The sequence below is a fragment of the Poecilia reticulata genome, chromosome 12 (assembly GCF_904066995.2).
Source record: "Poecilia reticulata chromosome 12, P_reticulata-male-v2, whole genome shotgun sequence".
NCBI lineage: Eukaryota > Metazoa > Chordata > Actinopteri > Cyprinodontiformes > Poeciliidae > Poecilia > Poecilia reticulata.
The window spans coordinates 22,112,743-22,135,535 of NC_088841.1; the positions used below are offsets into that span (position 1 = coordinate 22,112,743).

General features: G+C 37.7%; 1 protein-coding gene across 1 annotated transcript in view; it reads left to right on the forward strand.

The window, feature by feature from the left end:
- The window catches only part of LOC103474005 (putative flavin-containing monoamine oxidase A), a 66,739-nt gene that overhangs the window by 14,451 nt on the left and 29,495 nt on the right, over positions 1-22,793 (forward strand). Inside the window, exons 7-8 of the mRNA XM_081613514.1 lie at positions 3,769-3,853; positions 16,572-16,672. Of these exons, the coding sequence (XP_081469640.1) occupies positions 3,769-3,853; positions 16,572-16,672 (186 nt within the window). The remainder of the gene's footprint in view (positions 1-3,768; positions 3,854-16,571; positions 16,673-22,793) is intronic.

Genomic DNA, 22,793 nt, shown 5'->3' on the forward strand with positions numbered 1-22,793 from the left:
ACTTTTTCAACTCCTACGTTCAGGTATTATTCCAAGTATCAGAGACTTCAGTAAATCATCTTCACTATATTTTTACTTGCGGCCATATGATTGGCTTTGTTTTAACACAGTTCGTATGAAAGTAGCCAGTAAAAATTCATTCCAACCAGCATCAAAATTTACGTATTTTGCTAAACTTATCACTCAAACATCAGCAAATGTCTCGTCTGATGGCTGGCAGATGATAAGCACTGAATTATAAATACATCTCATGTGTTTACATCCATCACCGCCTTGATTTTTCACAACTGGTTTAAATTGCATGTCTTATTTAATAAAAACAATGCAATTCCGAAATTGCATCGTCCGACAAAAAAAAAAAAGTTTTCCTACGGTTGTTATAGAAACGCGGCGACCCAGGTAGCTCGCTTTCGAGCTTTTCTGAGCACGTCCAACCCTGAGGCAGGACCAGAACACTCTGGAGTGTTTATATCCTTCCTGACCTTCAGACTCGTTGGACTCCTTCATGAAGATGAAGGCAGTTTCACTTTGGAGAAGAATGTCTGTGCTTTTCTCTGATCAAAATTGTCAGTCCCCAGAGTTTCTGGATGCCTGTCTACCTCAGAACTTGTCTTGGCATACAAATGGATTACACAGACCCATCTGTGAGACTTTGGATGGTTAAACCTGAGCCTTTATGTACGGTTTACCATAATCTAACTGTGCAGATCACACTTGAAGTTACAGTAGCAGGAAGTGGAGCATCAGTCAGAATATGTCTGGCGTTAAAGTCGATTTTGGACCTTTTTTTTTTTTTTTTTCTAACAATTTGTTGTGAGATTCCTCTGAGTAAAGGCAAGCTGTTTGTTCTCCACTCGGATGCACAGAGCATCAATAAATATTCTGTTATTGACAGAAATTGAAAAGAGTGGCTGTAACTGTGATTCACAGCCTGTGATTCATTCAGAAAGTGCTGCTAGCTCAGTTTAATCATTTATTTTTCGTTCCCGTGTGGAGAATCAACAAGAAGTGGACCAGCAGGAGTCTTGTGGTACATGCTGTCTACCAGCCTGACTGGGGAGGACGGATGTTAATCTGGTGCATTTGCATTTCATGATGACATGGGTGGCATTCAGTTAGAGCAATTTGCTTTATTATGAACAGCTAATTCAGTCGGTTTCCTGACTACCGTATCTAAAGTAATAATGTCATTTTAATCTCAGGAAATGCATGTCACTAATTTATATAATGTATGGATGATTTTCACTGCTGGAGAGAAACGGGGACCGTATAAAGTCATTCCTGACTTCGTGTGAAAATGTGAGAGTTCTACAGTTGAAAGTCGAACAACATGGCTGATATTTTCATGCCAGTTTGGACTCGACGTGTCCAGAACATGACCGTTTGGTCCAGATTTTCTTCATCGGAGTCGATATCGACGACGTGTGGCAATGTCTTCTTCCTCCTGGTCATCTGACAGTTTCCACTCACACAATGAAGGGAAATATGCACAACTCATGCTGTCCTCTTTGTGCAACTTAGAGCTGCAGCCATATGGAGCTTCATCTAAACACATAATGAGCCAGAATACACAGAGTTTTTTTTTTTAATGTTCTTACTGCTTCTTGTCTGAAACCTCTAGAACATCTGATAAAACTGACGTGCTATTGCTGTACTTGTTTCTTTCTCACTGGCTCTGAGAGCCCAGATAGAGTTCATGGCATCACAAACTGCTTGAAAGTATTTTGACATTTAGAATAAAAAAAATGTCATGGCCTTTCCAAGAAAGCTGGACATGAGTCGTCACTGGGTCTTTCAGCAGCATAGTGACCTAAAACATAAAAATCACCAAAGATGTGACTCACCAGACTCAAATTCAACTTTCCGTTTGAATCCCCAGATCTGCGTTGTGTAGAAAATCTGCACTGAGAGCTAAACAGAAGAGTGAATGTGGAGGGATGTTGCAAAGAGTAATGGTCAGAGTTTCCTCTCTCTCTGAAAGATCAAGCTATTTAAGGCTGCTGTCAATGCTTGGGGAATGAGTTGTACGTTCCCTGAGATTTATTTCATGCATTTGATAGTTCTCCAGTGCCAGCACAAACGTAATGGTTAGCAGAAATACACAGTTTTAATTAAAGAAGTTTACAATTCAGGACCAAATATGCACAGATACAGCAGGCAAAGAAGCATAATTTAAATCAGTACATATATTTCTAATATTTCTGTTGACATGAAAGTCACACCAGATGTCCAGAGTAACTTGAGTTTCCACACGTACAAATAAATCAAAACAAATTAGTCCATAAATCAAGTTGTGTAATGAAGTGAATTGGACAGGGAATATGTAGCGAACATGTACCAAGAAGGCTAAAACAAAACAGCAGAAATCCGTCTGCTGCTATGTGCAAATCAATACCAGCTGGTTCAATATCAAATAATAGCTTTTAAAGGTTCATTAGTTTCGGTTTCTCATTACCAAAGTGTATCACAGAGAGGTACGATTAGTAAAAGTGACGGGACTAAAAAAAAAGAAAGATATTACAGTTATAAAACAAAACGGAAATGGTTACAGCTGCACGAGTGTGATGGGAGCTATAATCTGAAATGAGAAAACAGTAATTTTTACAATAAGCAAACCACTGACACACAATGTCTTACAAAAATAATGTTTAAACAAGTTTTACAACTTATAGGGAGTTTTAGGGCACATCTACACCAGCTTTGTTTAGTCCATTCAAACTGTAGCTTGTGTGTGTAGAAAGTCTGGTTTGTTTCGTTCGCTTCAAATTGAAAACTTACCATTTTCACAATGAAGATGATGAGTAAAGCAGTGAACTGCGCACACTCGGTGCGCAAGACTCCACTGTTGAAGGTTTGCTGTTTAAAGTTTGTCCCAGAGGATTTGGAGAGAAATAGAGGGAGAATATTGTCGGGTCAGGTGGGATTTAAGAACTATATTGATGTCATTGTCACCAGAAAATGATATACCAAAAGTAAAGTTTGTGTATATTAACACCACGATGTGATCTGACTTGCAGCATAGGGTACAGATTAATATAACTGAAGAATCAATGGAGAAATATACCAGGACTTTTTGATGAAAACGGTCCTAAACACACAACAAAGGAAACTCTTAATTGGTTGCAGAGGAAAAAAAGTAACTTGTGTCCCACTGAAAATCTATGAAAAGAACTAAACATCAGAGAAGTTCTGGGGAAAAGACCTCCAGAACTTTTCAGATTTAAAGATGGTTTAAATGTTAAGGGATTTAAGCAATCTTTTAAGATTTAAAAGTGTGGAAAAGTGGGTATAAAACACTTTTAGTGAGATTAAATTCACACTAAAATATGACGAAACTGGCTCATTTCTTTGAATGTGAGCTCTTATTCTCCTGAATGTAGTTAACTAGTTTCTCCATGCAGATCATTTGCCAAAAAATACCACTATAGTTACATTTCTGTAAGTATGTGCAATACCTCTGGTAAAAAGTCATTTTCTCTGCCACTTAATTGGTGAACTAATTAGCTTTCATTTTTCAATTTACTTGCGTTGTTTCCAACATCTGGTGTGAATTTAATTTCAACAGAAGCATTAAAAATAGACATGTACTGAGGAAACGGTTATATTATTTACTATATAAGGTCAACTTGTAACCCCAGCTTGGTTACATCCTGCTTGTACCTTCTGTGATTGATTACAATCTCACAACAAATTACTGTTGCGTGCTTCTCCAGATGGCGTCCGCTACTAAATTCTTCACTAAATGAAAGTTTGTTTCCGTTTACGCAGGACGGCGAGTGGGCCAGGGTCATGACGACCGGCGACACCTTCCTGTGCAGGGCTGTGATCGTCACTTGCCCCCCTCATTTGGCAGGTCAGTGTGCGTCTCCCACGTTTCCCTCGACTCGCTAATTCAAATCCTCACTCATGCAGAAGGCAAAATATCCCACTCTCTCATCAGGTCTGTTAAATGTGGCTGACCGCGCAGCCATGCGTTCATATCAACAAATTTTCTCAAATCTTTTTTTCTGGCTCCGGGGTGCTGGAGTCACTTTGGCTTAAGTGCATTCAGACCGAGGTCAGGTTCCGGGCTCAGGATTTGCTTTAATTTGGTTTTTGGAACCGGTGCCAGAGTTGAGGTCTAAACTTTTAACTGGAGGGGCAAGGTGACATTTGCTATGCTTGGATGTGGGAAGCTGAGAGTGGTAAACACGTCACTGCCTGCTTCCCTGCAATCAAGTTACCAAGTGGAGAAACATTTGGAAACCTGCAGGGGTGTCGCATTTGGCGTGAACCGTGAAGTTTGGACTTACCCACTTGAAATAACGTGTAGAAATCATTCCAAGTTGAAAATTAAATTCCAACATTTTTAACCCAATGTATTTTCCCATGCAGGTACCTCCTAATACAGAATATTGACGAGAAGTTTTATTAATTTTAGATTTTCATTTGTGCAACTTTTGAGATGGTTTGGTTTCTGTGAAATTTGAAAATCAGTTTCCATTAAATTAAGGTATTATTGAAGAGTTTAGTCTAGTAGAGAGTTACTGATAGCCTCCATAAAAAAGGTCAATAAGGAAAAGTTGAGTGAAAGGAAAAAGTGTGGTAGAAGAAGATGCACTTATCAAGACCAAAGTCAAATTTTAGTTCACACATCCAAAAGAGAAACTATTCAATATGGTAGAAATGAGATGAGACGTAATATTGAGATGAAATAAAGGCTGAATTTCGTCGTCCTCCATAGGCTGAGCACCATGATGCTTCGCTGCATTGATGCAGTAATTCATGCAGAAGGAGCCACAATCCAGTATTTAGTGCAGTTACTGTACAGTACATGGGCTTACATTAGAGAAGGCACAGAAGCCTTTATAAAAAATATTCCCTATTGTTGCGCCAATTATCTGAAGTATTGAATTTATACTTTCATTACATGTAAGCCTCGATCACCAAATTAACATGACTGCCTTAAATTTGTCACTCTGTGTATTGAATTAGTTTAGAAATGATTAAATGTAACTTTCTGAGATTATTCTGATTTAAGATGAACTGTCAAATGTCTTTATTATCAATTTTACAAATTATCTGCCTTAAAAACAGTGGAAAGGTTGATTCAAGACTTATTCTTTATTGGCTCATTATTTTTTAAAAAGCTTGTCTACATTTATATATATAATATTTACCTTTGTTGCAGCAGCCTTTATTCCGTTTATTTAAGCCACTTTAGTTTCGATTTAGTGTATTTAAATAAGGTAATCTCAGGAAAGAAACATTTCACTTGTAGCCAATCATGAAATACAAACACTCCATATTAAACTATGTAAATATTCACATTTGTTCAGATGTTTTCTGTCTAAGGAAACCCAGCAGATTGCATCAACTTATTCTGAGCATGCATGTTTCAATACATGAAAGGAAAATTCCCCTTTAACAAGAAAACAGAATCATTATCCTGCAGTACTTTCTGTAAAAACATAAAGGCAGGAGTAGCCTGCTTCATCTCAGAGAAAGATAAAGTGAAATTTTGCATTTAAACCTCTAATCAGCCTTGGAACAAAATTAAATTGATTTATTATAAACTACATGCTTCATATTTTACTTTCAACTTGTGCCAAATAATTTGTCTTAATAGTTCCTGCTTGTTTCCTCCTTCCTGTGATACTGAAGATGCATCAAGAAAAATGACTGTTCAGAAAAGCACCTGGAGGAGTAAGAATGCTTTTGAAAGGATGCAGAGACGATTCTTTATGCTGTTTTTATCTCATCCGTCATTGTTTTTCAGTTAAACATAAGCAAAATGTCAGCCTGGTTGTTATTGGTAACAACCAGGCAAAATTATCTTCAGCAAAATGATGTAGAGAAAAATCATCCGACACCTTCTAAGGGTGCAATTACCGGCAAACATAAAATTACAAAAATCAGGTGGATCATTGGATTGGAATCCTAATGTTGGCTGTTGTACAGAATAAAAGCTTTATTATGGAAAGTCTAAATAAATGTCTGATTACTGTTCATGGATGGTTTCTGGTTCGTAGCTAAAAGTTTTACCTCTTGGTGTCTGTCTGTTTTTACTTCTTGAACTATATTAGTGGGCTAATTACTGATTACTGACCATTTCCAATGTAATTTAAATAGCAGCTGAATTATCAATATAGTTATTGTGAAAATATATAAATTGAGATGCCTAAAATATACAAATCTCACTCATTCCTATTAACACTTTGCACTTGGCGTCACATTCTTCGAAACTCCACCTGCTGTGATGGACGTCAAAACAACGTATGCGCTCCTGTAAAGACTGCCAAAAACATGCATGTGGTAACCTAGTGTCGCTTTTATTTAGTTGATTTCACTTTAAAAACGGTCATAGGGTGTTGCGTGGTCATCTGGATCAAAGGTGAAAACCGAACTTGTCATTTTATTTTCCAACTTTTAACGAGGAGGAAACATACGGCGGTGATGGATAGCAGCTCTCAGCCCTCTGTGGAATCGCGGATTTGGAGCGAACCTTTTTTTTGTTTTTTACAAGTTAAGAAGATTAATGTTCATATACTTCATAAGTAAGTATTATTAGAAAGATACTAAATATCGCATTATGGAAATGGTGCGTCTAACCATTAGTAACCATGGAGACGATGCCGCACCGTCATGTAGCCTAGCATGTATGGGGAAATAAACTGGTTAGCATCTCGTCTTTTGTACGTTTTTAATGCTGCTCCCCTGAAAAGGGAAACTCTTTATGATATATTGATATAAATCATGTGGTGTGAATTCAGGCCAAGTCGGTAATTTGATCAACACGTCAGGAGGGAGGAGATGGGGCTCGGTTTCTAAGCTAGCTGTTTCAAACTTCTGTAAATGCCGCCGTCTATGAGCCCCAACCAGGCGTGTTACCTTCACAGACAAATTAGCTCGACTCGAACAAGTAGAAACCATGAATAAACCGGCAAAAACAACTTTGGAAACAGTTTCAGTTGCTCTGTTCAACACTCCCATCCCATCATGGCGCCTCCAATGATTTAGTGGCAAAGGGTTGGTGAGGAATGTGAGAATTTGACTCCTTGATGCAGAAAAGATTTGATATTTGAACCTGAATCATTTTGATACATAAACAGGACTAAGTAGCCTTATGAATTACTGCATGCGATGGTCGCTATGTTCTGATCTATTCCCTTCAAAAGGAGCAAAGGATCATTTTAGTGAAAGGTGAAAAATGGAAACCTATTGTAGTGATACCTGCATTTTTTACTATACTAGAGTGGACGGAGTGGTTTGGTGCTGCAAATGTCTTTACCCAAGACAAAATTTGTGAAGTGCATGAATAATTCATCAGATAAATGTAAAATGAAATCCAGTATTATGTGCTTTTGAGACGGTGATGCTTTTGTGTTTCATAGCAGTGAACATTTGAACATTGTTTTCATCAGACCCACTCTATTGTGTATATATGTATTCTAATATGAAGTCAGAAACACACAATAAAACTCCATAATAGTGTCATAAAATTGTCACCACAGGATATCTCTTTTATACAGAGAAATGTTTCCACAGTCCAAACATCCTAATGTTGTCAGTTCAGTCAATTCCATGCATAAATACAGAAGCTAAAGTCAGAATATATTTCTTTACAGACAGCAGCAGGTTACTGATGGCGCTTGTACCTGAATATGATGGTATAGTTCAAGGGTAGTTTAGAAAAAATGTAACGCTAACTAAAAATTAAAATCCTTTCACAGCAGGTAAGAGACGCATCATCCTTCTGTTGATGGCAGGTTTTCAGCTATTAGCTCTTTGGGAATCACTTCGTTCAAGCCACATCATTTCATGCCTTATGTTGAATTATTATTAAGTTTAACTAAAGAAAATAGGAGCAGATACACAAAGATGCACAAATCAGCTCTTTGCCAAGTTGTCACATAAAAAATTATCATAATCTGTATTTTTGAACTTTGTTTTTATACCTAATTGGTTCACAAGTAATTCTTAGGCAACATAACTAAAAAACTTTGTGTTGGATCTGAAATCAATCATACAGTAGCACACAAAAACAAAGAACAGATCATATTTTTGTTAAAGAAAACTGCCTGCTATAGAGTTCATTGTGAGGCTATGATAGTAGATTTGTTTGGTTAAAACACCTCCACTCATAATCTGATGATGTAAACAAAACCTGATGAGGTAAAAAATTGCAAAATATTTTATTCCAAGTTGAGCTGCATGGTGGAGCAAATAAAATGAGCTTCTTGAAGAGATGAGCTCAGTTTGCTTGCTACTGATTGGCTGTACCCCCAAAGGTGGAGATAAGGAAGACTACAGATGGTCAAGACAGTTTTCACTGTCCATATTAAAATAGACAGTTGTATGTGGTTTTAAGAGACATTAGTCATTTAGACCAACAAGTTTTATTCTGTTCGCAGTCCGGCGGGGTTGCACTGACCCTGCATGCGCCACAGTTGTGAGCGACCAACGACATATATGTCGGTGTATAAATGTGTGAACGTTTATGATTGCGACTAGGTGAATGTGAGTCTAGTGTAAAGCCTTTGAGTGGTCAAAATGTTTGGAAAAGCTCTATAACTTCAGTCCATTTATCATTTTACAAGTTTATTTTTTGTATAGTTTTGGAAACCAAGAAAAAAACTGACTAAACAAGCCACATCTTCTTTTCTGTCCGACCGTGACATTTGCTGCGCTCCTTTTGAGCGTCGTGCTAAGACCACAGAGGGTAAGAAGTAACGATTTCCAGTTTTGTTTGCTCTTCACCTCCTTCTTTTCAATCTCTCACCATGCTCTCCAAAATTCCTAAGTAGCTCTAGAGGAGCTTGAAATTTGGTTGAAGTAATTTTGAAGTCTGAAGAACTGCAGTGAGAAATAAAACATTTCCACTTCCTGATTTGATTTCATAACTAAAAGTTGCATCAGCACCATCTGTTCATTCACCCAATTCTTTTCCAGTTCTTTCATAAAACATGCCCTGAACCCTGATTCTCGCTCAGATCCCAATTGGGAGAGACCAAGACACGAGAATAGCACTTAGACCGAGCAAGAGAAGATGCACAAATTGAAAAATGAGATGAGGGGAAGCGGGGAGTGGAGCTGATGCAGGTTGAAGTTGAAATGGGAGTCAAAGCTGGCCTGCCAGGAGCCGAAGCTCGAGCCTAGCTGTGACTGTGCCTGTTTGTACTAAGCTGGCTGCAGATCTGTCACTCAGAGCCTCATACTCAGAGCAATGGAACATGGCCAGGATTCCTAATGAGACAGGTCTGAGAGCGGCGTTGAATTATGCAGCATGGATTGCTTTAGCTCTTATGCCACTGTTCAACGCTTGGGCCTTAAATCAGCATGGTGAAGTTGACGAGGATCCTCGAAATAAAAAGAAGTCAGCTCAGTGATTGAGACCTCACCGTGGTGAGGAACCACGCGGTGCATTAAGGAGCTGGAAGCAGCGTGTGCCGTGTTTCATTTTAATGTGCTACACAGGGAGGAAACAGGACAGATGTAATTGATGGTGAGTTTGTTTGTGGAAGTCAATCGTTGGACAGTAAAGATCTAGAGCAGAGAGGCTCAACATGGATGTGTTGTGTACAGATCTCGTGTTCAGACACATCCAAATCAATTCTCGTATATCTAACAAATTAAAGAGCATCTGAAGAAACAAGCAAGATGATTTTAGGTCCAGGGTTGGTCTGGCACACTCCCGATAAGTTATGCCTGTCCTGTTCTTGGCTTCTGGATTTATCTCCCCAATCATCCATCATCCATCCATCCATTATTTATGATGACTACTGCCATTTTTCTATCCTGTTTGTTGCCACTGTCCTCACTCACCTCAATGATTTATGAACTTGTTTGGTCTCAGTGCATTTTTGAGATTAGTATGCATGGAAAAGCTGTTAGTTTACCACGTTTGCTCATTCTGCCACTTCACAGACTAAAATCCCAGTGCAGCCTTTCACAGCAGCCACTTTGAGTATAATGCAATTAGGCATGCTAATTTAGCAGCTCGCTTCGACGTGTTTTCCTGTTCCTTTTTTTTGGGGGGGAGTTGGAAGTGCTGCGTAGCGCAGTCTGTCGGGCCGTGTCACACTTATCCGAGTGTGCGTGTATTTTTCATCCAGCGGAGTAACGCCTAAGTTCTTGGCGACTCTTTCAAAAGTATCCGTACCTTGACTTTGACCCAACTCGACAATCAGCCAAGAAACATCTATTTAACATCCATTTTCTCATGCTGTGTAAATAAAGCAGGCCTGGCCAGTGGTGTGGAAGCGATTGCATCTGCCACTCACTCCTTAGTCCAGAGCCTTGCTTACGTTAGTGGAAAACAGGTAAGCATTTGAACCGATTTGCCAGCTGACTCGGTGTGAGACAGATTTCTGGGTCAGCGCTGTGGATGATTTCTGTGCTGTGGATGAAACTAATGGAGCCTAATTCAGGGATTAGACATGAAGTGGGAGCTCCAGCGATTGCGGAGATAATTAACACGGTGTGATTCTTATCTCATCCAGTTTCAACTCGGTGGAAATAATTGTAACTTTCTCAGTGCTCTTTGCGTCTCTCCTCATGAGCAACTTGGTGAGTGCTGAGAGGGAGATAAACAAAGCTTCCCTGACGAACAAAGACTGCCAAATGATGAAATTATTTTTAAACTGAGTATATTTCAGTTGGTGAACAAGTTAGTTAACTTTCTCCATCTGAACAGAAACAAAACTGAAGTTGTCTTTGGATCCAAAGATGAACTATATAGAGTCAACACACAGCTTCAGTTATTACAGTTGGAAACTAGCGATCAGGCCTGAAACCTGGGAGTGGTGATGAACACTGACCTGAACCTTATTAGCCACGTAAAGACGGTTACAAAATCAGCCTTCTATCATTTGAACATTTCCAGGCTTAAAGGACTAATGTACCAGCAAGATCTAGAGAAACTCATCCATATGTTTATCTTTAGTCACACAACACTGCTGCTGGTGTTCTGACTAAAACCAGGAAGATGGAGCACATCACCCCAGTTTTAAAGTCCCTGCACTGGCTCCCTGTAGTTCAGAGAATTGACTTTAAAATACTTTTGCTAGTTTATAAATCACTGAATGGCTTAGCACCACAATACATTAAAGTTTTGTTGCATCAACCTTCCAGGCCTCTCTTGTCTTCTGGTTTGGCTCTGCATTACCAGAACCAGAGCCAAATGGAGAATCAGCGTTCAGCTTCTATGCACCACAAATCTGGAACAAACTTCCAGAAACCTGCAAAACAACCGGAACACAGTTCCTTTAAATCACGGCTTTAAACCCAGCTTTTCAGAGTTGCCTTTGATTAATAACTGGAACATTGATTAACATATTTGAGTATTTGCTTGATGATTTGACAAAATGTAAAGTTTTATTGCTTGTTTCGTAATTGATGAGTGAATGATCACTTTGAATTGCCTTGTTCCTGAAGGAAACTTGATGTGTATTAAGAGGCAGTTCACTGTAAAGGTTTTCTTTCACATTACAACCACAAACTTCTGGATGTTATATTGGGAATTTAACACAAATTACTGTACAGTTATGCAGTAACTTTAGAGTATTGATGAACTGAAGAGTTCTCCTTGAGATCTTCAAGTTGTTTTATAACCCAACCCTGCTTTAAACCTTCTCCCCGACTCGTCTATTTTCCTCTGTCTTTGATGCAGTTTGTTAATCACCTTAATGGACCAATTTAGGAGCTTAATACAAGTGTAAACTGCATTTTTCAGTTTATAACCATACATCTTTCTCTTACATTTCCAACTTATGCATGTATTTGTGTTGGTTTATCACATAAAACCCATTAAAATACATTAAAGTTTGTGGTTTTAGTGTGATTTTCAACGTAAAAAGTTAAGGGGGAATACTTTACCACAAGACATACAGCGCCTTGCAAGTATGTTAATGATAGTATATGCACAGAAAAATGTTGGAGCCGGTCTCTTTCAGCTGCACAGCTTTCCATTTTCATAAGTGTCAGAGGTCTGAGTAGGTAATTCACTAAAGGGTCTGTGGTGGAACCTGCTTTTAGATGTAAACCCATCTTTAACATTTAGATTAAGTGGTTGATGAAGAATGCTCCCAGTTTCTGATGGCCTTACAGTTTATTGCTGTAATTTTTCTTCTTGTTTTAATGGTATCCATTTGTCATTATTGCCTTGTTCTTTAAAGTTGGCCGTGTGTATGGATACCTTCCCAGAATTGTGAGGTAAGGTACTCCGTATCTCTATGATTAAAAAAAACGATTCATTGCTGCTCTTTCCTGATCCACATTAAATTGCCTCAGCCACACACTAAAACAAAAATGTTGTGCATATTTTTCATTTTCCCCTTAAGTTTGTCAGGCTGCATTATTCTCTCTCGTCTGTTGCTTTTTGAGCATACAGAAAATGATCTAATTTCATAGCATGTGCAGTAGTAAACCTCAGCTTTTTTGTTTCTCATCATGCATTTCCATTTGCAAGCTTAATCTTTGAATCATCATCTCTTTGATAAAATGCATGGATTTGAGTGACTTTTCATGTTTCACTGTCGGACCTTGAAAGGGCTTTTCGCAGTGCTTGAAAGTTCCGCTTAAGAGAGCGTTGGAAAATGTTGAAACCTTCTCCTGGACTCTTACTGCGATTTGACTCGGATCTCTGTGACAGAGGAAATTGAGAAAGGAAGGTCAGCGGGTTTCCAGTGGTGTATTTGTCAAAATGACCTGAGACAGGATGAAATGCAACGGTGCTTTAAAATGAGAACGTGAGATTAAGACAACTTGGGGAAGAAGCGTTTAGAGACCAGAACTTGTGTTGACACTTGGTCTTTAATATGCCATGAAAAGATATGCTGTAAGAATTTCAGAAAATTGCATGAAGTAGGTTGATTTTACTCTTAAAATGTTGGAATACTTTCCTTAATGACCCAATACTTCACATATCCAATCATTTTTAAAGCATCTTTCAAGTTCTAGCGTTTATATTTGTTTCTGAATATCAACACAGAATGAGCGCATCTCCTTCTGACGCATTCATTATGTGACTATAAAGTCATCTCAGAAATGTCAGGTTAAAAGCCATGTCAAAGCTATGATTCAAACTCATTTTTATTTTGGCTAAATTAAGATCATTAATGTTCTTAAAAGTGCCAAAAAGCATTGATAAAACCTTTTATGAAACTGTTAAAGTATCAATGAGTTCTTAAAATTAAATATTATTGAACATCTTTTCAGTCCCTCCAGGATTTTGTGATACTTTTTGTGATTTTTGCAATGAAAATCAAAGCGTTTGAGGTACTAATTTGGAAATATTTGCAATATTTGCTCTTATTTATGACATTACATGTGACTTTTTATTACTAAGTGTATAGATTATAGATTATAATCTGACATCAAGCAAAGCTGCAGTTGTTTAGTACAAGTTGGAAAGTTTTTTCACAATTTTTGAGATAAATCTGCAATAAACTCCCAATTATGTATTGGCACAAAAAAGTGTGGGGATTTGTTGATTTTAGGTGAATTTCCATAATGATTATCAAGAAAGTGGAGGGACTGATTGATATAATTTGGCAGTAAACAGATAAAAACTGATTGATAACATAATATTTAAGCCACTCTGTGTTTAGTCTAGAATTTAAAAGGCCACATAAGAAACTGTGGCGGGCCGGATTTGGCCCACGGGCCTTTAGCTTGACACATGTGATGTAGGAGAAACAGAAAAGAGAAGAAAAAATAATTTATTAATTATGAAGTTATGTATTGAGTCTATTTAAAATATCTTGTGTCTAAATCGCAAACTTTAAAGACCATGGGAATCATGTGAGGACAAAAACTAATCAAAAGAGAAGAGGAAAGAGGGAAAAAATAACCAAAGGTTTGACCAGAGTCATAGTTTAAAAGACAGTTATTCCTGATATTGACTCTAAACTTGAATTTGAGGAATGTTACAAAAAATGTTCCTGTCAAGTTTTCTGACATTTAGCAAATAGAAATAATTTTGGTAATTGTAGCTAAGCTATAAGAAGAAAAGCTTGCTCTGATTTAACTTGAGATAGGGGAAAGAAATGTCTTTTTTATTTAATTCATAAAAATACATAAAAAAAATGTTTGGCTCTCATCAAATGTCACACATTCCTTGTCAATGGTCTTAATTTTTCACCTGAAATGTCCTCCTTCTCTGAACTCATCTATCTCTGCTGGTTGAATAACGCTGCACTCAGTTTGCAAGAAACAACTTTGAGTTGTCATCTTGTGAGCACTTAAAAAGACTTTGACCCCAGAAATGAAAACATAAATATTGTGGGTTTCTTCACTTTGTGAGACAATAGTTTGAGCTGCTGCTCCTTTAATGGATCCGTTAGCTGCTGTATAAAGAAGGTCCACTCATTTATGTTTGAGATTTTTTTTTTGAAAAGTCGATCTTGTCGTTGACAGACTGAGCCCTTCCTTGTTGTATCCCCGGTAGAGAAGCATGGGAGAATGATCAATAAGGTCCTCAAAAGGTGCCAAAAGCAATGCACATTCAAAAGGCCAAGAGAAGAAATTGATGGGTGTCTGAAAAAGTTGAGAGCAGTGATCCAATTTTCACTTCAGTGGAAAAACTGCCTTTTAGAGGTTTTTAGGCTTTCTTTTCATTTTTACACCATTTAGTTTGTGAGTTTGAGTGGTATCTTCAATGCCACATGGTTTTCATTACGACTAAAACAAGATTACATGCACACGATCTTGGTGTTTATGTGAAACATCAAGATAAACTTTTATTGGTCTTCTTAGAGATAAATGGAGTAAATCGTCCAAATCTCTGCTGTTACTATAAAACTATTTAAAATGTATTTAGTGGAACTGAAGTTAAATATCTTATCTGTGTGCCATCTGTAAGTGCAACAGTGTTGACTGTTATGTATTTTTCCCCCAATTAACAATTACGCACCACTTTCTGTTGAATTATTACATAAAATCCAAATGATATTCATCCCAATTTGTACTTGGATACTTAGCCAAGATATTGTATCCGATTCAAATGAAGTACAAGGTAATTCTCCGTCAGCTGGAAACAAATGGGCGCCAGCATGAGGCTCCTACTGACGAGCTTTAAGTTATGCATGTGATGGTGTCCTTCAATCGGATATGTGTCCATGTCAAATTAGTTTGCTGCCACTTATCGTTTCCCAGTTATTCAACTCTACTGCCGGTGGCTCATAAATTTAGCTCAGCATTGTTTTGAGGTTAGTGGCAGGTCTTGACAGTTGAAAAATGATGCATCACCTCTTTCCTGTGGTTCATTTGTTAATAGCCTGGCTTCTGGCCAGATGTTGCCTCACCTGCCAGGCGTTCAGAAATGGTCTCGCTTTGCCTCCTGGGGATTAGCACTGCAGGGAAACGGCTTTAGTTTGTGGGAGTTAACTGACGATACAGATTAGTTTAGGTGTTGTATTAATTAATAGTTTCTTTTCTGGAGAGATTAACCTGAAATGCTGAAGTGATTAATCCTATCTGACCAATAAGAACTGCTGCATTTAAGTACAAAACATGTTATTTATAAAAAATACTGACATTAATTGACAAAGATGTTTGGTAGTCATAAAAAGAAATGACAGTGATTAAAAAATGAGGTTGAAAACAAGCAAACAGAACAGACTGAAAACCAAACGAGCTAATTTTAAACCTTGACTTTGATGAACCTTTGTCTTCAAGGAACAAAATATCTTAAATAATGAAAATCAAACATTTGGTGGAAACCAATCAAGAGAAGTCAACTCAGTGCAGTGGTGGTGACAAGAACTTTTCAACATATTGGGAGCACAGCTGTGTAGACTTATGGAAATCATAGTGTGGGGTACCTTTGATAAGTTTAATAAATTAAATTAATACGTTTCAGTCTGTCAGAAATTAGTCTGGAGAATGAGTTCTTTTCTTTCCGCTGAACAAGTCAGCAATTAAGGAAGCAAGAAAGTGTCTGTATGTTTAGAGCGAACACTGAAATTGGTTGCATGTCAACTGAAATCAGTTTCATATCTGATCACACCGAAGCATTGCTTAGAAAATGTTGCTGATGCTGAGAACAAAAAACCCCCAAATCTTTCAGATTTACACAAAAACAGATGAAAGAAGTTTACAGTAGTTTACAGTCAATATTAAAAATGCATTTTTTTAATCCCATTAGATTCAGAGATGGCATTTTCCCAAAGCTTTCTGAATAAATAAAAGCATCCATTTAAGAAAACCTTGGTATATTTTGACAGGCATTCAGAGAGGACTTCTCTTTTCACTTTGGCACCTCTTGAAGTAATGAAAACAAAAACTTTGTTCGGGCCACAACTTCAAATCCAGCAAGGACATTTTTAGGTTGGCTCTTAGAAAAACAATTTTTGTATGTGAAAGGTCAAATCCAATGTAGATTTGTCTATTTTTCTTTCTGAATATATTTGTTTTTCCTTTTCTGAGAGTAAGGAAACATCCCAAGATCACAAGGACAAACCATGAGAAACAGAAAAACAAGGAAAGCCATGAAAATGTTGAAAAATTGCATGAAAAACATGCTTTTCCATTCCATCTTCTTATTGTAGTTGCCTTATAAGAGTAATATCCTGTTTTTGTTCATCCTCCAGCAAAGATCCAGTACCAGCCGGCCCTACCCAGCATGAGGGAATTCCTCACCCAGAACATGCCTGTCGGCCATATGATGAAGTTTATTCTAACGTATCAGACGGTGAGTAGCAGCGGATCACTGGAAAATATCTGAAGATATCTGAAGCGAAAGCTTCTCTGATACAGCCAAATGTTTCTGCGACTGAGTTGGTCTCAGTGCGGATAAGATTTGACCTTAAAAGTTGGAAGAGTTTACACTCTGTCTGTGTCTTATCCTGTCTGTTATGCCATCTTGTTTGGGTAAAAGGTGATCTGTGTTTGATTATCTGTGTTTATCTGATCAGCTGTTTGGAAATACAGGACAGATAGAAATGCAAAGTCACCAATCTGTGCTTCAGAGCATTACTGTTCATCTGGGGGAGTCTGAACAGATACGTCTGAGTTTGTTTGGCAACAGAAATGTTATTTTGTTTCCCAAATGTCAGAACTATGCAAAAATCACTTTTTTTTCTTTAAGAGGCCTAAAATACAGAGTACTCCAAGACTCAATCCTGGGACTCCACCTATATTTATATACTCCTAATAGCTTACGTTACAACAGAAAATAAGATTAGTTAACTTAACTATGCAGATTAAGGATGTATGATATTGATATCCAATATGCCAATATACTAAAACTCATTGGCTGATGGCCAATACCAATACCGACGTTTTTTCCTATACCTACCTACTGAAACTATATGGCTTTTTCTACTGTGGAATTAAAATACTGCATTATCTTTGTCAAGTTAGCCTGCTACCAAATGCAAATGCTAAAACGGAACTCAAAACGTTGTAATGCATTCAACTTGCATTATGTTTAATGTCAACTTTATTAATTACATTTTCTCTCTAAGACGACGACAACACTCAAACTGTGCAAATTTGACGACGTGCTGTGCTGCAGGCATCACTGTCACTTGTTTGTCATATAAAATCAGCGCCTTTTATATCGGTATGTTATTTTTGACAGAATGTCCGATATAAAATGTTACAGCTAATATCAGCCGATACGATAGTATGCTGATAATATCGTGTCCAAATGCAGGTGATACGCAGCTCTACGTTACAATGTCACCATGTGATTCTGAAACCATTCATGCACTGAACAGATGCTTACAACGTGTGGATGTGTCTTAATTTCTCAAGCTGAACAGAAACAAAAGTGAAGTTATTGTCTTTGGATCTGGTATCAGACCTGAACGTTCAGAGCCACATACAGACGGTTACAAAGTCAGCCTTTTATCACCTGAATATTATTACCAGGATAAAAGGACCAAGGGAAAGTGCTATACAAATAATCTTGATTGATTGATTGATTAATATGCAAATAATTATGCAATGTTGAGGCTATTATTTTGAAAATATCATGTAGCTTTGTTTTAAAAGATTTTTAAAAGGAGTTTCAGGAGTACCATTTCTCCGATTCTGCAATAAATATATGACGGCTTTGGAAGGAAATTGATAAAAAAAAAAAAATAAAAAAAAAAAAAGTATTTTGCTAGTTGCTAAAATCTTATTTAGACATTTAGCAAACAGAAATAATTATAGCAATTCTACCAGATCTAAAACAGAACACATTCAGTTTAATTTAACTTCACACAGTGAAGGAAAAATAGTTGCTTGTAGGTAAATATTTTAACTAATTTACTAACCCTAACACTGAAACGTGTTTACATTTATCCCTAAAATTAAATTCTCCATATGCAAAAACTAGCTTTGGAAGCTTCAGCTTCAAACCGCAAATAAATGCAGAGCTGGAGACTTTGCACAGCATCTGAGATGTATTTTCTTTCATCTTCATTTTGTCCTTTCCAACCACACCATTAATTACCAGAATGCACCTTGTTAGTAGATTAAATTTGCCAGCTGTAATGAATGCAGGATCATTAGTGCTCATGCAAACATTTATTAGATCTGCGCCTCGGCGGCACAGCGGGCCGCATTTAGATTTGCGGGAACACGTAAAATATTGTTGGCTGATTGACAGTGTGGCTCAGATGAAGCTCTGCTCCTCTTCCTGCGTGTCTGCGTGGAGTCGCCGCTTTCATGCATGACTGAAGAGCTCACTTTATACTAATTACAGCTGTGCGTTGCAGCCTGAGGGGGGGCAGGTCTCACAGACCTCAAATTAAGGTCACAAAGGTAAAGTATAGGGTACGCTCTCCTCTGGAGGATGGAAAATACTTGGTTGAAATACTGGGGAAAAAGATGAGGAGGAAAAAAAACTTAAATGAAGCTGAAAGAATGATTAAAAAAGCAGCAGACATGGCACCCTGCTGGCCTGATGGCTGGGCCACATCCGACATGACAGCAGCTTCCACGGTTCAATACGCCACTGCGAGGTGCTTGTTTTGTTCAATTTCCCATACCCTCCATGTTTTCTGTCACTCTCTGCTGCCTGCATGTGAAAAATAAGAGGAATTTATTTTTCATCTTAAAGGAAGAGAGACTTCTATATGGATCCTTAACTTCGTTGCTGCTTTCTTCTTCTGTAGTTTTGTATTAATTATGTAAGAAGATGCAAGCTACTTCACTGAGGGGAACTTGAAAGTGCTCTTTAAAGTCTCAAGGAAGTTACAAAACAATCTTATCTTCATTATGATATGCTTATCTTTCTCCTACAGCACATCCAGTCCTTTTCTCTTTGAGATGCTGTGCTGCAATTGATTTAGTAGTTTTCTAATTAGAATAGAAAAGGCCTTTATTGTCCTACTGAAGGGAAATTCAGGATAATTCTGGATAATTAACTCCATCCTCACAACCTCTTGCCATTATATGTTGAATTTATTGGTTGTTTATCACATGCAGCTTCAAGATGAGAACACCATGTTCCCTTTTTACCGAGCTAAAGGTAACCAAAGCTGTTAATTCTGGTCAGATAAACAAGCGGATCTAATTTTACATTCATCAAAGTAGAGGGGGAAAAAAATTAATATTGTGTAAAAAAAATTATATATTTTTGTCGCTTCCTGTTGTCGGTTTGAATCCTGCTCTTTCCTGCAGCCTGAATGAACCAGATGTTATGTAAGAAAAGCGACTTTCATTAAATGTCTGAGTATTTTAAATAAAGAGGCAGGTTGAGACTGAAAACTTATTGCACCATTTTTCACAGTAATTTTTCTTGGTTTGTTTTGCTTTGCCCTTTTCTTTCCCCACAAACGGCAAAAGCAAAATCACCATTTCAGTTTTTTTTCTACAAATCTCTTTTAATTTAATGCAATCTTAAAAATTAAAAACTCATTTTTGAGTTTTTCCTAATTAAAAATGTGCTCTAAAATTGTGTAGCTTCTCTATCACACCAATATGTACATTTAAAACCATGCAGTAGCTATTCTGCAATAAAAAAATAAATGTTAAGTGCTTCAATTCTCCATCCTTTAATTTGCCCTTGGATGCCTTTTCGGGGAGTTTAAATGCGGAGCAGCAATGTCTCTTCTGATTTGCTGCAGTGATTGGCACAGATTTTCTGCCTTAATGTTATTGGACAGTGACCAAAGTGTCTACTTTTAACTTAAAAAGTCACATCCAGAGAAGTTTCTGTTTCGTGAACATCTAAATACACAAACGGGAGAACATGCTCCACTTTCCATTCTCTTTTATTTCACAACGTTGTAATTATATGTTTTGAACTCAAGTATGTTGATTTCATTTATTCCTCACATTGTACTGTGAAAAAATGTTTCAGCTCTAAAATCCAACCTTCTTTCAAATCCTTGTTTTCGCTGGAGACTGAAAAAGAAATTGCTGCTTGCAGCGGCCACCAAGGGTCTCAACTTGTGGGAGTGTTTCATCACAGCGCCTATTCTTTTCATTTTTGAGACCATTTTCAGGGAGGCATTTCCGAACGGCGCCTGTGTTTTGACTGGAAGCGGCTTGAGAGGAGCGCGCTCTGGAGAATACAAGCGGCTCCATTAAAATGACATCAAGAACCACCAGCAGTACCTGCTGAAGCGAGCGGAGGAGTGAGCTTAGTGCACTAAACTGCCATCTTGCTTCCCGTCTCCCTGGCGGGAACATCTCATTGAGTGGCTAAGAATTACTCTCGTGTGAAAACCTATAACCGGAGGAAGTCGGAGACGCCATGATAACAGATGGCAGCAGAGTCCTCTTTGGGATGATGTCTTCGTTCAGCGCGCAGGAACACTTTTGCCCCATCATCTCGCCAAGCTGAAGGATTTTGCATTATCAGCATAAATATTTCAGTCTGCATTCTTGATTAGTTTTATCCCCCCATAGGGTCCAATCTTTGAGGCACCAGCTTGTCCCTCTCACGGTCTGAGTCCATGGAGGGTTTCTCAGGCAGACGAAGGCATCTGTCTCTTCAATTACCAGTGACAATGCCCCCCCCCGCCCCCACCCCAAGTGGTAGGCTATTTACCAAGGCAATGCCGGTAGCAATGGAGTCATCTTCATGTAGTTTAATAGGGCCTGAACATAGAAAAGGTATCCTATAAAGCAGATTGGAGACATTCTCCTCCACAATTGCTTGTAAATTTGATGGATTTTGTATCGTGTGCTCACAGGTATCCCTCCGTTGGAGCTTTATTCAATTAGGAGTTGCAATATTTTTGAAATATTCCAGGCACTGCAGATTATTTATACTTAAAGGGACAGTGTTATGTAAAATTGACTTTTTTTTTTTTTTTTAGCTTTACACCATGTTTAATATTGTCACCTCGTCAAAAAGTGTTGCCTTGATTCTCATGTCTAAGAAATCCTTTAATCTCCATGGCAACCATCCAGTTGTGGGTGGAGCTAGCCCCGCCTTCAAGACGCAGCTCCTCCTGCAGTTTCCAACCCATATCTTCCCCACTCTGCTCCTTCAGACTAGCCAGCAGCAATTGGCAAACACCTGGTGGAACAGCGTATCACTACGAGCTGCTTCTCAGTGAAACGGTGGTAAAAACTTTAAAGGGTTAATGGAGGAGCGAAGCTCCGATGACTTCCTGAAGGCGGAGTTTCAAAAAAATCAGGAGTTTTTAAAGAGACAGAGTCCCAGTTTCAAGGTGTTAAACTACAAAGCCAAATTTCTTTGTTGTATTTGATACTTTTATAACAACTTAAGGTAACAGTTCCTTAATTGTGCAGTTTCAGAAAACACAATAAACAATGTAAATATGGCTATAAGCTGCATAAAAATGAAGCCAGAAAAACAATTGGCACAAATAATGTTTTTATGCTTGTTGAGGACAAACAAGAATTAACCTCAACTCTCCAGTTGATTTTGCGTTGTTTACACATCCTGTCAGTAAATATAATGTTGGCAGGTTTTGTTTTTTTTCACGTGTCAAAGAAAATAAATTACACTTTTTTTCTGCTTTATTCCAGGAACAAATAATTTCTATTACTTTTCTTTTTTTTTTTTTTTTACCATTTCTTTGCTTGTTAAGAAGAACTGAAAATTATATAAACCAATCTCACTGGTGTGCTTCAGTCTAAACATCATGATGTGGTTATAATAACATTATGATCTACAATTTCTTTAGCTGAAATCTGTGAAAGACGGGAAACACAAAGGCAGCTTGCTGCGTTTGTCTGGTGAATAGGAGTAACTAAAGCTGAAAAACATGTTGCTGTTATTGATTTAACCTCCTCCTGTCACATTACGTGTTGTGGATATTTCTTCACTGTATTACCAATGTCTTTATTCCCTCTACTTTGGCCTTCCATAATTTTCTCAGAATTTACACTGAACAGAACGACCTGACGGTGGAATAACATGGGAACAAGATTGAATATATAAAGCCAACTAAACGGTTTCTCAACACAAAAAGCTTGTGAGGGCGTGTTTACTGTCGTTGTACCTTATCAGACATTAACGGACTCAGTGATTTCATGCTTCATTGACTAACATAAGGCTTTCTGCTAGGGATAAAAATGAGCTAAATATGATGTGAAAAAACTGATATACAGGCAAGATATTTGGCTTTAGCACAAACACTGCTTGGATTTTTGGAAAAGTTTTGTGTTTATATGCTACTAACGTTTTATATAGCAAACAGGATAGTTAATGATTAGTAAATGCATCAAATTTCCAGGGTTGATCCTTATTCATAATTTAGGAATAAGGACTTAATTTGTAAATTGGATAATCTTACATGCTGGATATCAATGTCTGGATCAAATCCTGACCGAAAATGATCTAATTTTGTCTAAAATTAAAGCTTTTAAGTTGACAGTTTGTTGGATTTGGGTGAATC